This window comes from Accipiter gentilis, chromosome 5, assembly GCF_929443795.1.
Source record: "Accipiter gentilis chromosome 5, bAccGen1.1, whole genome shotgun sequence".
Classification (NCBI taxonomy): domain Eukaryota; kingdom Metazoa; phylum Chordata; class Aves; order Accipitriformes; family Accipitridae; genus Astur; species Astur gentilis.
In genome coordinates this window covers 5,156,448-5,172,641 of record NC_064884.1, presented here as the reverse complement: position 1 = coordinate 5,172,641, position 16,194 = coordinate 5,156,448, and the positions used below count along the sequence as shown (strand labels likewise).

At 44.3% G+C, this 16,194-nt stretch overlaps 1 protein-coding gene across 1 annotated transcript in view; it reads left to right on the top strand.

Moving 5' to 3' along the window:
* Window positions 1–12,637, top strand: part of POU2F3 (POU class 2 homeobox 3) — a 43,054-nt gene extending 30,417 nt beyond the window's left edge. Inside the window, exons 5-14 of the mRNA XM_049800180.1 lie at window positions 792–896; window positions 2,465–2,567; window positions 5,795–5,877; window positions 6,029–6,211; window positions 6,606–6,747; window positions 7,672–7,808; window positions 9,081–9,242; window positions 10,849–10,915; window positions 11,511–11,643; window positions 12,598–12,637. Of these exons, the coding sequence (XP_049656137.1) occupies window positions 792–896; window positions 2,465–2,567; window positions 5,795–5,877; window positions 6,029–6,211; window positions 6,606–6,747; window positions 7,672–7,808; window positions 9,081–9,242; window positions 10,849–10,915; window positions 11,511–11,643; window positions 12,598–12,637 (1,155 nt within the window). The remainder of the gene's footprint in view (window positions 1–791; window positions 897–2,464; window positions 2,568–5,794; window positions 5,878–6,028; window positions 6,212–6,605; window positions 6,748–7,671; window positions 7,809–9,080; window positions 9,243–10,848; window positions 10,916–11,510; window positions 11,644–12,597) is intronic.
* Window positions 12,638–16,194: the final 3,557 nt, after the last annotated feature.

Here is a 16,194-nt window from a genome sequence, read left to right as displayed (position 1 = left end):
GAAATCGTGACTTTTTTTTTTTTTTTTTTTTTTTTTTTTTGTAGACAGAAATAAGTCTTGACCCTTAAAGTAGGTCAAAATGACCACTGGGTAAAGGGCTGACACCTGTGAAGTTTTCCCGTTCTTTTTCCACAGCTTTTTCTAGCTAAGGAAGCAGATTTTTCCTTGCTAGACCAGTACAATTTCATGTTGCTTTCTGGTAGAAGCTGAGCAAATATGTTTGGTGCCTGGGGTGCTGCATTTTCGAGTCTGGAAGATTACACTGCTTTTTGATGTCTTTTACTTCATGACCTTTCCTTTCCCATCCCCTTGTACCGTTCTCTGCTACCTGCAGAACAAAATGAGAGGCTATCTATAGCCAACCCTGCCATCGGGCTGTGAGTCGTGATCTGCAAAGAATTGCTTCATGTCTTCCTTATAACTCCACAAAATGTCTCAGTATTTTGTCTGAGGAAAGTATTCACATGCTTTAAACCTTGCTAAGTCACTGGAACTTGGTTATTTCCTAAAGTGTTTTAATTAATGCGTTTTGATTGAGCAAACTGCAAGCCTCCCCTTGGCTTGGCAGAGCAGGAACACTATGTCCATGTCACAAACTGGAGAGCAGAAGTGGGGAACGACTATGCCTTTCTACAAAGCCAGGGATGGAAGCAGTGAGTCCTGACATCTAACTTTTCTCTGAAAGGAACCCCTTCCCGATGCCTTCCAGCCTCTCAGACTCCTAGCTGCCCCACACCTGCATCCCCTTGTCTCTGCTCCCTAATGCTACAATTACTTTGCTCTTTTTTCAGATTAAAACCGAAGACCTCAGCGACTCCTTGCAATCTACAATCCCCCCTAGGTCAGGTCACCTTGTGCAGGGATCATCAATGATGCCCGGAAGCCAAATCGCAGGGGTAAGTGACTTCGCTGCTTCGGGGATCCAGAAGTCTGAAATGGCACTGGTTAGTGAACCTCCAGAGAAGAGGCTGATTTTGGGACACTCGCCAAATTACATGCGCCTTTTGACAGTGGCAAAAGGAGACTTGAGGGTATGATGGACTCTAAATTGGAAAAGTGAATGTGTGTTGGCAAAAGTCAGCTTCCTCCTCAGCCTCTTCCTTCTCTGCAGAAAGTTTTACATGGGTTCAAAGGTAGACTGGACACGTACTTGGAAGAGATTTCTTTTGAGGGTTTACTAAGTAGGCAAACCACACCATGCTCAGGAAACCCCTTGAATTGAAAATAATTGGAGGCTGAGACAACACCAAGGGGAAGTGTTAGATATGCTTGCCCTGGTCTTCCTCTTTCATGAATGTCTGGTTAATGTCATTGTTGGAGATAGGATTCTAGGCTAGATTAACTCTTCATCTGAACCAGTAAAGCCGTTCTTGAATATGCTGCCTCAAATTGATTTATGCCAGAGAAGAAATTCATTCCTTGAGGGAATTTTTTTTTCCTAAGGTAAAAAATTGGAGTTTAGCACTTAACTCTTGTTAAATTCTAGTGGGAATTAGATGCCAGAAGGCCACACAGCTGCTCAGTAATCTCTTCCCTCATTCTTTCATGGGTATTCAGATCTCTTACACAATTCTGGGACTGTTCAATTTCCCCAAAGCTTCAAAAGTTTTCTTGAAAAGCTTGAAGAGCTCATCTTATTAAGTAATGAGTTCCTTTAAAAACGTACCTCTGAAGTTGGTCTTATTGGGGCATTATTTTTGTGGGGGTCTATCCCAAGCAAATGCAAACTCTTATCCCCTAATCCCAACAAAGGACCTGGGGCTGAGACCCCAGTAATGTGAAAGAGCACTAGGATGTAATCCACCTCTCTCAATACCTATTGCCTGCTCTACTCAATGCAGGATGGGGAACTCCTTGCAGCTACATGGCAAAGAACAGGAAACATTTTCAGATCTGGGCATTGTGTCTATTGCAACGCATTTGCTGTTGGTGCAGAGAATCAGGTGCTGTTGGGCATTGCTCCTTTCCCGTCTCAGCACACGGCTGGCTGGGAAATCAGCCCTCTGTGGAAAATAGGCTCTCAGTGTTCGTGAGATGGGACAGTCAGCTGCACTTGCCTGTGTAATTTTAGGGAGTTCACTCTCTGAAAATACATTATCTGGAAGAAACTGAAATCCAGGAGGTTTCACTGTTACTTCTAACAATAAGGTTTTGATTGCCTGTGCCTCAAAAATGTCATTTTCAAGGATTAACTTTTTCAGATAAAAGTAGACAACTCTCCATGTGGATGTCTGTATGTGCACAGAATTCTTATACAGCTTAAAACTTCAGATTCTGGAGTTCCTCTGGACCTGTAGCTCTCCCGTGCGTGAATTACACAGATCTGGTGTGTTGGCAGTTAAATGAAAAGTGTGAATGGGGTCGAGGACAGTATAAAAGAGCAGGGAATCTTTACAGGAGGGGTGGTGCTGTGTGATGAGCAGGCATCTCTGAGTTTTGTTGTTCCCTTTGCTTTTTCCCGTAGGATATGAGCTCTCTTCACACTCTGCAGCAGCTTGTATTGCTTCCCGGTCATATGCAGTCAGTGCCCCAGTTTCTTCTGTCTCAATCTCAGGCCGGGCAACAAGGTAAGAGCAATAAAAGCAGAAAGGGGCATTGTTACAAGCAGATACATAGCTAGGAAAAACCTCCCTTCTCATGACTGGTGCTTTTAATCTAGTCTGTTAGGTTTTCCCAGCATGATGGTGTCTGTTCCCCTGCTGTGTTACCAGCTGCGTTTTCCCCCTGTGCTGGTTCCCACACCCGGGCTGATCCCATAAGCACGTAGCTCCTCCGGGAAGGGTCCAGTTCCTTCGATGCTCCTGGCACCTGTGGCTTGTGTGCGCTAAGAGTGCCACCTTGGGGCCAGTCTTTGCAGGCTTGGTGGGCATCCCACCTCTGGAAGTCACCTCTGGCTGGCTTCCAGCAAGGCAGCGAGGAGCCTGCTCCTTGGGGAGCAGTTGCAGCCTCGCTGGGTTTAGCAGTCCTCCTTTCTTCCAGAAAACTGAGGAGAGGTTGAGTTGATCTCTCCAAGTACCTTGGAGGGAGAGTAAATCGAGGGAAGGAGCTGAGCTGCTCTGGTGGAAGGACGATGCTGGCACTAGAACAAACAGGTCTAACTTAGCCAGGGGCAACCCGGGGATGAGAGCTGAGAGGTGCGGAGTTGCCAGTGGTTGTTCCCAAATCTCGCTCCAAGCCATGGGGCAGGAGAGGACAGGAGGTCTAACTACTTCTGAAACACAGTGTAATCAGCTCTGTGAAAGGGATGAAAGGACTGAGGACTGAACCGAGTGCTTGAGAAAGTCCCTGTGTTTCTATTTTTACTGCTGATATTTTTTATGGCATTTCTCCAACAATGGGGATACAGGCACACCATTGATGAAGTTTTATGCTGCTTGTGGACAGACAAACGTAGTCTTTGATCCGTAACTTGACAGATGCAAAGGGACTTGGGTCCTTTGCTCACATTCTTGACTTATTCCAGCACAGAGGTCCTTCAGTATGAACCAAAATTCAGAATTAAAACCTTAAAATCTCTGCAGCTTGAATGCACGAGTGCATATGCTCCAAAAGAAAACCTGTATTGTAGGCAAGTAGGCAACCTACTTCTCATTCACGGTGTGTAAACTCCTCTCTGGCAAATAATGCTGAGGGATGTATACAGACAGTACTTGATGTATATTTACCAACAATCTAGGATTTAGTTTGTTTGAAATGGCAGGGTCAGGATCATCTGCCTGCTTTTATTCACGTATGATAGGAAACGCATTATAATGCAAAACAGAACTTGCTTCCTTTTATAGAGTTAGAGTTTCTTCTGTCAAGTGTCTTCCTTTGGCAGCTATAACCCCTCCAACAGATGGCCGCTCGTTTGGCCATGACCCCTTTTGGTTCCAGACTTGACAAAGACTGGATATTCTGGCCAGTAGCTGGCTTTTTGTGCAAGAGCACTTCCATTCAAATAGATGATTGCCAAGTTTTAATGGTCTTTTGAGGTGTGTCTGCACAGCCACTGGGGAGTGAAAGGGAAGGCACAGATTGGTTTTATGGAACTGTTTGATACAGATACAGACGGAGCATTCTTCATACCAAAGAGATGCACAAAATATTCCTGAAGGTTGTCCCTTGGGCTGTCGTGGGAACACCCCCAATGTTTCCTGAGTTCTGGCTGATGGCTACATCAGTTAATGGATTTCATGGCCAAAGGGACCTGGCTGTGGGCTTAACCTTTCCAAGAGGACATGCGTTTTCATTTGGGTTTTGCATTTTAAAGCTGTTTTTAAACCAGAAAAGTTGCCAGGTCTGATTCATTATGCCCCGATGTGATTCATTGTGCAGCCCTTCAAACAGCTAATGCTGGCACACTTGAATAAGGGGGTGAAAGCTCTGTGCCGTAAAGGTGGAAACAAGCAGCCAGGTAGATGCTGGGAATACTGTCAGCCAGAATATTCCTGCTGTAGTCTTCATCTTACGAAAACACAGCCTCAGTCTCATCAGCTGTCAAACCAGTGATTCCTGAATCCAGTCCATAATTTTCATTTGAGCTAGAGCTCAGCTTTCGCAAAGGTGTTCAATCATGATTTTAAAGACTCCAAATGACAGAGCATCCGCCATGTCCCTAGGCAAGCCATTCCAGTGATTAATTACCTTCACTGTTAAAAATGTGCACCTCATTACCAGCCTGCATTTGAAATTCAAAGTTGTTCCAGCATTAGAGAAGGCTTATTGAAACACCAATCTAAATAAATAAATGGGATCCTGCACATTCAGATCTAAATTAAAAAAGGAAAGACAGAAAGAGAGAGAGGGGGGAGTGATTGATTCTGGACATGATCTTTTTTTCCTTTTTTTTTTTAGCAGAAGTCCATAAATTTCTATAGTTTTCCCTATCATTGTCAGTTACAATCAATAGAATATATTGACTGTTTCAAGAAAGGTTATAAATCCTCACTAAATTCTATAGGCTTCATCCACAACAGACTTGAAGAACCTAACTAAATTTCTAGGGAACTACACTGCTTTGGTTGCTACTTAATCCTTTAGGACATTCCCTGTAAGAGATATAGGTTTGTACTTGGCGGTTTGTCAACTAAACAATTACGCAGTCTCCATAAATACTAGTTTTTGTTAGTTTTATAGATTTTCTTTCTTTTTTCCTTTCATCATTTTGTGTCAGTTTATATATTCCAAAAGAAATTCAATTTATTTGAAATACAGTAGGGTAGAAAAGAAAGGGTCAGATGGCTTCAAAATGACACTTCAAAATGAAAAGTATAGTAGAAAGCAGCAAGTGGGCAGGCTCATGAGATTAACTGTAGGATCAGGATTTTTTTAACAAGATCAAGTGGCTGAAAGTTGCAGTCAGAAAAGCTTATATTGGAAATAAGATGCACATTTTTTTAACAGCTACAATGACTAAGCACTGGGAGAGATCACCACTACGGATGTAATAAATTCTCTGCTGCTTGGCATCTAAAATCAAAGTTAGATGTCTATGTAGAATGTCTGTGCCCTAGTTCAGCCTTAGCTTAATGAGCTACACACAGGGATCAGTGGATGAGATATTTTACCCATATCATTATTGTAATAATCCCTTTCAGGCTAAAAAGCCATGAAAAGAACCTTTCCTTTCTTGTAATCCAACTCAGAGCCATCCACAGTTGTAATGGCTGAAATTGTCCTATTTTGAACAAGAGCTAACTAACGTTTTCCATTCAGAGTTTCATGAGCCTTTCCTGTGCAGAGTGATGCTCAGCTGCCTAGGTGCTGATGAAGGAGCTGATCTGATCAGATATGTCTCTTTTTCTTTCCTCAGCTTTGCAGCCAAACCTCCTCTCCTTCCCCCAGCAACAGGGCAGCCTTCTCCTCTCGCAGCCAGGACCCAGCCTGGCATCACAGGTAACTTGCTTCAACATACAGTCCAACATACAGTCCCACCCTGCCAAGCACCCATCCACAAAAGTGCTGTTTCTCCAAGGGCAAATGCCAGAGAAAATTGTGTACTTCTCTATTGTTGTGACTCTATGCATCTTTTTTGTTGTTTTAACAGGCTGTGGGCCGTTCTGGACTCCCTGGCTCATCGGTTGAACCCCACCTGGACGTACCCCAGCATTTGCAAGTGGCAAAGCACCTAACTCCTTCAGGAGCATCTGAGGAACCCAGTGACCTGGAGGAGCTGGAAAAGTTTGCTAAGACTTTCAAACAAAGGCGAATCAAACTGGGGTTCACGCAGGTGAGCAGCCTCCCCAGTGGGAAGAGTGGTGTCACTTGTGATGTGGACATGTTAGACTGGGGGAGTTTGTGGCAGAGACGTGGACGGAGGAAGGGCTGGATTAGATACAGTTTGGCTTTCTTTGGAGCATCCCCTTCTGAACACATGAAGAGACAAACCATTCCTTACCTTCCTTCATTACCATGACCTCTTTATCTGCACCTTCTCCAATAGGCAAAGGCTCAGGGATGCGGGGCAGATTCCCGTTGTGGGAAGAGAAGTCACTTTCTCTGGAAGGCAGGTCATGGAAACAAGGCTGGACCTACTCTGAAAGCAGCCTGAGAGGTGGTCTGACTGCAGGAAGCTGTGAGGGGGTTTTCTGAGCTCATGTTGTGATTTGGATCTTCTCTGGCAGGGTGACGTTGGACTTGCCATGGGGAAGCTCTATGGCAATGATTTCAGCCAGACCACCATTTCCCGCTTTGAGGCTCTCAACCTGAGCTTTAAGAATATGTGCAAGCTCAAACCCCTGCTGGAGAAGTGGCTGAGTGATGCAGGTAGGTGACATTACATGCAGAAATGCCACCAGTCTTGGCCAGGACAAGAAGATTCATCCGGGAACCTCCAATAAAAGCCAGCAAAATCGGAGCTGGAGCTAAGACCTCTCAGATCCGTGGCTGGGCTAGTAACACACTCCTTTCCTCTGTGGCTCACACAGCAGGTTGCATAGCAGCCTAGATATCACACCACATCTGCCCTTTCTCTCTGGCAATATGGGATTCACATTGCAATTTGGTGTCCGGGGCAGTCCCTTCCTGCATCGCCTCTTGCTCTGTTGCATGGCCTGCGGCAAATCACTGGGCTAGTCCATTCAGTCCCTCCCTGTGTCAGCAGGAAAGAATAGGAAGGGACTCCTTCCAAAGAGCTCGGAGATCAGCCCATGGAAAGGAAGACATAACTGCAAGGGGAATCCCCAACAGCAGCCGGGATTGGGCTCGTGTCCTCTGCTGGCTGCAGACCGCTGTAGGAATGGCCTTAGTCTCATGTGCTTCACCCAGCCCTTTAGGAGTTGCATGTTTGACCAATTTATCACGTCAGGAGCTGTCTCAGCTACATAAGGCCTGATCCCAGTGGTGTAAGTCAACATCTTTGACTGTGTGAAATTAAAAAATTGGAAAATGTGTGGTCCCAATCAGAGCAGGCTGGAAATCAAGCTGGAAAAAGGAAAAATAATGTGTGATGTGGTGGCTTGACCCAATACAGTTGATTAAAATTTTAGCACTCATATTTCTTTCCTGATTCGGACAAGATCATTGGTGGATTTGGGACTGTTGGAGCAATTTTAATCACAATCAGAAGGATCCATAACGTAGGAACATTTTACTTATTTTAGGAGGTGCCATAGTTGCTAGAAAGGATCTAGGAATGAAAATAACTCGTTATCTTCTTGAATATCTCTTTTTCCCTTCCTCTTTCCCCAGAATCTGCTCCTTTGGATTCTTCCATGAGCACTCCGAATTCGTACCCCTCAGTGAATGAGATGTTTGGACGGAAAAGAAAGAAGCGAACCAGCATTGAGACCAACATTCGCTCCACGCTGGAGAAAAGATTTCAAGATGTGAGGGGAAAATCTTTCAATGTGTTGTGAACTGTCTGAGTTTGGCATTTGCTAGGTCACAGTAGCGCCGAATCCTCAAAAAGAGATCTCTTTTTTTGTTCGTTTTGGTAGCACGTTAGAAAATGCTTGCAGGGGTTAACAGGAAAAGTGTCAAAACCAAATAATCAGACCTAATTATTTCCTTGGCAAATGTTGTTTTAAAGGAAATACAATGCCATCACCACACCTCCCCATTATCGTCCACTGAGCAGTGCCCTAGCCCAAGCTGATCTCCTGCAACCACCTCTTCTCTTTGCAAGCTGTAGATGTGTGTCACGGGAACTGTGTGGCCATGGTGCAGCACGGAAACGGATGCCCCATTAAGCAGGTCTTGTGAGACCACAGAACCAGTTGCTCCAGATATTGCTGCTGAATCATTTCAGAACTGGAGCCTTTTACTTTTTAATGATCAAGATTTTCAAGAAAAATCGCTACAGAGAGCAAAAAGAGCTTAAAATCTGTAGGACTAAACTGTGCATTGAAAATTTTTCATCAAAACCATTTTTGACCAGGCCTCATTTTTTCTTGGTTTCTCCCTCATATCGGATCATATAAAAATTTCCTCCTAAGACTGTTAATGAGAACAAAAGACAGTCATTGTCAGATCATTATGGGCACCTCATTTTTAGCTACTGTGAGGCATTCTTTGTAATGGGAAAAGTGTCTTGGCATCTCCGTGCTAGGTATTCTTGGCCCACAAGTCTCCAACTCCGATCAAAACCCATAGAGCTAAATGCAGTCAAATGCACCAGAAAAAAGTGACTCAGAAGAAAGGTTAGGTGCTATTATTTCCTTTTATAAATGAAGGATGGAGAAAGATAAGAAATGGCTTTTCTGAGGATGGTGCAGGTAGGCGTACAAACAGCACTCGGAGCTTGTGTGTCCTGGGTAGTGATAAGACCACCAGTCATTAGCTTCCCCCCAAGCAATGATTTAGGGTGCTGTTAAGATCAAAGAGTGTGGTGCTTTATGCAATAACAGGGCCAGGTACTGTGACTCATCCCCCACTGATTCCATGAGACTTGATGTTGAATCGGAGGCATTCTCTGGTTCACAGAACATAATCTCTCAAGCAAACATTTACCCTTTGTCTTAGAAGCAAATTTTCTCTCCTCCCCAGTTTACAGCCAATGCCACCCTTGTCCTCTGCCTTTCCACCAGCAGAAGCATACGTTGATGCTGAAAGCTACGGGTCCCTGGGGCTTTCTTTAACCTCCTGCCCTTTCTCAGCAGAACCCCAAGCCCAGTTCAGAAGAGATATCCTTGATAGCAGAGCAGCTCTCCATGGAAAAGGAGGTGGTTCGGGTCTGGTTCTGCAACCGGCGCCAGAAGGAAAAACGGATCAGCTGCCCGATGCCATCCCCCATCAAATCACCTATCTACAATTCCAGACTGGTGAGAGACTCTGGATTAAGGAGTTCTACATGCCATCCCAGACAGGAAGGGAATGGGGGGCGGGGGGGGGAGGAATGCAGCAGGGTTTGCTGGAAAAGGACAGGACATTTCCTTGTACACACAAGTCCCCAAGTTGCTGGCAAGCCCACTCCACAGTCCAGTGGGGGACTATACCTGCAGGAGTGTGCAGAGAAGCAGCTGGGCTAGCCACGTATGGGGCATATACTCAACATCCCAAATTGAATGGAATGTCACGTTCGCATTTACAGAACACTTATTTTTAGTTATATTAATGAAAACAATAGAAAGAAAATACAAGTTTCCTAGAAGGTACAGGTCATCTTAATTGTAGGATAATTTATTCAAATACGGGTGCTATCCCCAAATCTTTCACCCTAAAATTGGTAAATAAAAGCTTTCCAAAGTTAATGGAGGAGGAATCAGCATTCCATGGAATGAGAATTACATCCACTTATGTCAATTTAGTTGCTAACTCTGAAACCTAATGGTAACCATTTACGTATCAGTTTGTTGTTTTACATCTGTGCAGAAAGGCAGAATACACTTCAGTAGTGCCAGCCGTTGTTCTCTCAGGTGGTACATTCACATTTTGGCAAGTGTATTTTCATTGCCAGGAAGGATGAGGACAAAAGAAACCATTGTGAGAGTTGGTGAAACCGTGTCCTTGTAATCTACTGTCTGTTGCTACTGGGGACAACAAGCTACTATCGCATTTCTGCTAGTTAGTAGTTGCTTAGTTGCTTCCACCTATAAAAGTGGCAGGAACCTCCCTACGGTGTTAGTGCTGGAGCACACGCAAGTGGGAGGGAGAGTATGTATTCCCAAGCAATATTTTATCTTGAAATCTTCTGGTTTTGGAATTATCCATCAGAAGGCAGGAAAACTTCACAAGAAGTTTGACCGCTTGTTGCGCAACACATTTGGTCTGCAGTCACAAACACAAAATGCTGCTTGCAAGCCATGAATTTTTAAAGCAGTAGCTTTGGTGAATAGTTTTCCTGTGAATGTGTTGTACAAAGTATGCCTTTGCTCATCAGTCATTCTGAACAACGTGTTGCCTGTAGTTAAAGTATCATGATGGAACAACAAATGCCCCAGGCTTGCTTTGATTGCAGCCACCAAATTACTAATTGTCACCTGAGAATTCTCACCCACCAAGAGCTCTGTAAAGGAAAAGGGATTAACTGTGCCCAAGACCAGAGTGAGCTGGGAAGTTTGTGACTAGGAACATCCAGTCTGAAACATCCAAAGGGCAGTGGCTCCTACCACCTGGATCTCAGGACTTCCAGGATGTTTGGCTTGTGTTTGATAATTTCAGGCTTTCCCATAGCTGATCCATAAATTTACACCTATGTAGAGAGTGTCAAGCACATGTAATACTCATTCTGGTTTCTTTCCATGGCCCTGGATTTGGGAATGGTGCTTCTACGCTAGACTATGAATAGAAATATCTGTGGGAGCCTCAGATGTAGATAAGTCTGCCTGGGAGCCAGCACACTCTGAACGGAATGTGTAAGGAGTGGCATTTTGTGATGTATAACCTCATAGTGCTAACTGCTTACTGTTTGCTTCTGTTTCTCTCCAGGTCTCTACCTCAGGGTCCTTGGGGCCCCTTTCTGTCAATCCAGTGCACAGCACCATGCCTGGGACTGGTAAGCCTTGAGAAACCTGCCTCACCATTCCTTCCCTCCTTCCTCTGCTCTTGCTCTTGCTCTCTGACTACTTGGTTCCTAGGTCACATTTGCAGGCCACTCTTAATAAGATCCTTGGGTTTGGCCAGGGAAAGTATCCCCCCATAACAAGTGTACAAGGGGTAAGAACAGCAGAGTCTTTCTCTCGGCTGCAACGAAGACATAGAAAGCTTCCTGGGCACGATAACATTCCCAGGATAATCCTAGGCAAATTTTACCGCGGCGTTTAGGTTTGGGAGCCAGGCACACCTAGAAGCCAAACAAGAGGAGTGCTTTGGGGTAGGTTACTGCATTTCTTCAGCAGAACATTGTCAGACCTCCTTCGAAAAGTGCGATTCACAGTAATAGAAACCAAGTGCTGCTCCAGAGAGCGCAGTCCTGGAGACCCTCACCTGCTCTGTGGCTGGGGCACAGATGCTGCCTTGCTGCTGCAGGGCAGACAGTGAGTCAGGTGAACAACAGGGTGGGTACAAGATATAGTGGAATTGTTCAGGCTTGGGCTGACCTCGGCAGGAAAAGGAGATCCCAGTCTTATTCAGCTTTCTCTGCTACACAGTAACATCATCGTGTTCCCCAGGGAATTCCAGCAGGCCCTCCTCCCCTGGCAGTGCACTCCATGCCAGCAGCCCCGGCACAGCCCAGAGCAACTCCAAAGCTGCAATGAACTCTTCCAGTTTCAACTCTTCAGGGTAAGGCGGGGGGGCCCAGCTTGCTCCTTGGCGAGGGCATCGGAGGGTTTGGGAGAAAAGCATTTGGACCTTGGAGAAGAATGTGCAAGCCCTTAGAGACTCCAGCAATGTGGAGCTACGTGGTGGCACGTTCTTACATGAAGCTTCGTATCTAACCCAAAGCTTCTTGGGATATGGCTATTTCTCTGCTTGAAGACAAATAGTAAAGCAAGTTTTGCCTGAAAAACTGTGCTGGTTAAAAAAAAGAGGTAAAAAAATCCCAAACCCAAACAACAAAACCTGAAGAGAAACACTGGCCATGAGGACTGTCCTAAACTAACTCCTCGTGTGGATAAAGCAGAGGAAGGCTTATTTTGCTGTTTCTGCTTGGATAACCCCCTCCACAGCCGGTTTTCTTTCCTGCAGTGCCACCCAGAGAGCTCTGCTGCAGAGTAACTATTCCACAGTGGCAGATGAAACAAAACCAAAAATTTTCCTCTGCCCTTCCTTTAGGTGCTACAAAAGCATTAAGCCACACATATGGGCTCAGAGCCCTCCTGGTTATGTCCCTGGACATGCCTCTGCCACAGTCTGTGCTGCTCAGGCCTCTCTGCCACTGCAGCGTCTGCCACACCGCATCGAGGATGCTGTGTTAGTAGGAAGGCAACAGAGAGCAGAGGGCGTTACCCACAGCTTCTGGGCTTTCTGAGTCATGGATCATCCTGTGCAGTGAATCAGACCTCCTCTTACATGGAGGAAGTCCAACAGCCAGGTAGTACGTGAAAACACGAGCGATATGGAAGATGTTGCTTAGAAAGACAGGGGGTTTGCTGTGAGCTTCCTCTAGGAGGAAAGGATCATTTGCTGGCTGCCAGGTCAAAGTAATGTTACAAATGGAGTAATAATGATTTTCATTTCAAGGGAAACAGTTAACAACATGGCAATTGCAGCTCTTATTCCCTATGTTGCAAACAGATCTTGGTACCGATGGAATCAACCTACCTACCTCCACTGAGACGACTCCTCCATCACGTGTAAAAGGAGCTCTGACTTCTAGCTATGGACCAGCTTCTCTAGGAACAATGCTTGGGGCAACATCTGGTGTTCCAGTGCCTTCAAAATGCTGCCAAATGAAGGTCTTGTTTAAGGGAACCCGCAGCAGCAGAACTCTCCAGGGACTCACAAACTGCAGCTGACCTTCCCCAAGGATTCTCAACGCCAACAGTGACATTATAATACTCTTCCAGGCATTCACTTCAAGAACGAGCCCTTGCTTAGCACTATTAGCATGAAACACTGCCCTCTGCTTGCAAATCTCTGCATTCACACTGGATTGCCTGTCAATCTCTAATCTGGAAGGATTTCTGTGTCAGGACCCTCTTTTCCCCTCACTCATTTCAGACCTTCCCATAAGAAGGGTCTATCATGCTGTTACTATCACGCACACATACCGTAAACCCCCAAACTGAGCCGAGGTTACCCAGTTCATTTCACAAGAGACCTGTGTCTAGATGTGAGCCTTGGTTTTCAATAGACTTTCAAGGTCAATGGCACTGTGCTTTATCCACTACCAAACTTGCTTTGCTTTGAGCCATTCTGCTGTTTCTAAAGGTGCTTTTTTTTTTTTTCTTTTTTCTTTTTTTTTTTTTTTTTAAGTAAGTATTTTAGAGCCTTCTTATTTTTTCCTTTTAAAAAAATTGTTGTCTTTTGCAAAATTTGTGTCCAGGTCTTGTTATTGTTCACAGCTGACCTCACTGCCCCACTGGAGGATGTCACTGTTTGAAAACCTTGGGTGAACTTCTGACTCCATTGAACACAAAAGCAGTTTGTGTTTATTTGATGGGACAAGGATTAGTCTTGACCTTCCCTTCTTTCTTTTATTCATCCTTTGGGTTTTATCTGATACCAAAGGAAAGCAACCTCTCTGGAGTAGAGGTGTGCATGTGTTCTGGTCTTTCCTGAATTGTAAGTAATGTAGCTTGCCTGTTCTCTGCAGCATGCTCTTTTGTTGTATTGGTCAGGTGTGAATCTTGAGGTTTGTGTGCGCAAGTGTTTCTTAATTTCATGAGATGCCAAAGTGTAGGAAACTTCAACATTCACAGCATATCACCAGGGAAATTGTTGTCACTTTGCAACTCTCCACTTGAACAGAGGTAGATATTTAATTTTGTTAAAGTAGACTTGAGTAATACAAATTCCTGGTCAGGTTGTCTATGGGTACAAGTAATTAATTCAGTGGAACTAGAGTAAATGAGTGTCTGGTTCACAGATTGTAAATAGACATTTTTGAGTAGTAGTCTTTTTTTCTGATGGCTTTTTTTTTTTTTTTTTTAGGTAAATGTGAGCTTTTTTTTAAAAAAAAAAAAAAAGTAAAAATAATCCTTTGTCACCTCTGGGGAAAAAAAAATATTTGATCTGTTACTTCTTATTCTACTCATCCAGTCCTGTGTGATGAATTATTGCTAAATGGGAGTCCGTGGACCTGTAGAGTTTATCAGCTACCTTCACAACAAGTATTGAGCCCCTTGTATATAGAACTGCATTTGTTGCTTTGAGTGAGGTTTTGTTATAGAAGCAGACATTGATAATAATGAGAGAGGACTGGAAAAGATAAGGTAACGCTTCTTGAAAAATGGAAATTAAGAAAAATATTTCTTTTTTAAAAATACTAAAGTAAGCTTTTTCAAAATGTTCTAACACAAAAAAGGGAGAAACTGTATTTCTGTTTCCTAGATTCCCCACCACCACTCATTTACCTCTAACTGAAACGCTTTCATCATATCTGTTTTTCAGTGGAAACATTAAAATTAAATGAAACTTTTTTTTTCCCCCCAAAAAAAAAAAATCTGTTGTGATTTAAAAAACGTTTTATGTTGGGAAAGCAAGAAATGTAGATGGGAAGTATTCTAACTCTCCTGATTGCTATGGCCCTTCTTTCTGCCATTAATTAAATTTTCTTACATGCTTGGAGGGTTGATTTCAAGCCTTGTTCTCCATTGCTTTCCAACTATATTTAGAGATGTGAAACGAATTATTTGAATATAATCACTCTGAAGCTAAGCTGTGACAGGTTTGGTATAGCTGCGCGGGTGGGTTTTTTTGGCAGATTTCCTAAGGTTCCCATTACTGTTTCTAACAGGGATTTCCCTGCAAGAACTGTCTTCTACAGCTAGAGTGACAGGAATTAAACATGGCAGCTTTTTCTATGGTGTATCTTCATCACAGGATTCTTGAGGGAAACCCAAATTCTCCTCCAGCCAAGAGAATGATACTACAGGAGTATTTTAGAACAACTGTGCTACAACAACCGCATTTCAACTCAGCTAGTTGTTCGCTGGGTCAGCTGCAGGGACGGATCATGCCAACATGCCCTCCCTGCGTGAATTTACCCCTGCCATGTGCCTCCATGGGATTGCTTATAATGACGGGCTCTCAAAATGGGCTAAGGCAAGTGCTGCAGACACAGAATAATAGCTGCTCAGCTCCCCTCCAGCGCTGGCTCTGTCCTGCTGGAAAAGCCTGCGTGATCGCTGCCGAACGTTAATAGCGGAAGATCTCTAGAAATGAATGCACTCACGTATACACAACCAGGGACTGGTTTTTATTCGCACGCAAGATCTTTGCTACTGGATAGAGAATTGGGGTTGATATGATATTTAAGTGTTTTGCCTGATTCATTTCCATTAATTTCACATAAGCAGATGAGTTAAACTGGCTGGGAGGCTGGTGGGGTGAGACTAAGGGAACTGTACTAATATGGTGGGGGGTAGGATAAACAGGAATGAACAAATCAGCAGAAATTTGTTTTGCTTTTTGACTAAAACATGCCAGTGTTTTGTTGGTTATGTTGGAAAGAAACCTTTCCAGAGTTGTGTTTCTCTCTTATCTGGTCTAAAAGATTAGAAAAAAGTATGCTTTTACATGAAAATTCCAATTCTGACATAGTTTTAAAAAAATCCATTCAGAAAACAAATTGTGGCAGGTAAAGTGCGCGGGAGAATTTTCCTCTCCTGCCTCTGGCTGGGATAGCATAAACCCCACGGCGTACTAAGAGGAGCCAACGCGCATTGACGACTCAATTGCACCTGCCACGCTTGAATCCTGCCAGGTGCATTGCTACGGGCTTGTGCCCTTGGAGAAGAGATGCTGGGAGTCTTAAGGGAGAGGTGTAGGTGGTAACCGGCAAATTTATAGCCCCTCCCGCAAGGAGCTGCCTTTCCTCTCAGGCCTTTCACGGAAACACCTCACTCGAGTCCTGTGAGGGCTGGCCAACACTCTGAGAGGAGGAGGGAGGATGAAACAAACAGTCCTTTTTCGTGCCAGCCTGAGAAGTGTTTTGCGTGTGACTGTTCACTGGGTGTGCTGCAGCCCTATGAATAAAGTCATCAGGATTTGGATTTTGACCAAACAGCAGCTCTGGCCAAGGATGAAAAAGAGGGGTGGCTGGCTCTCACTCTGTAATTATAAAGACCCCTTAAGAAGCTTCCAGCTTTTTAAGCAAGAATTTTACAATCCTTATTCAAAGCCAGTTCCATATGCAAAAGATGTTCAAGTGGCATGAAGGGATCTTGC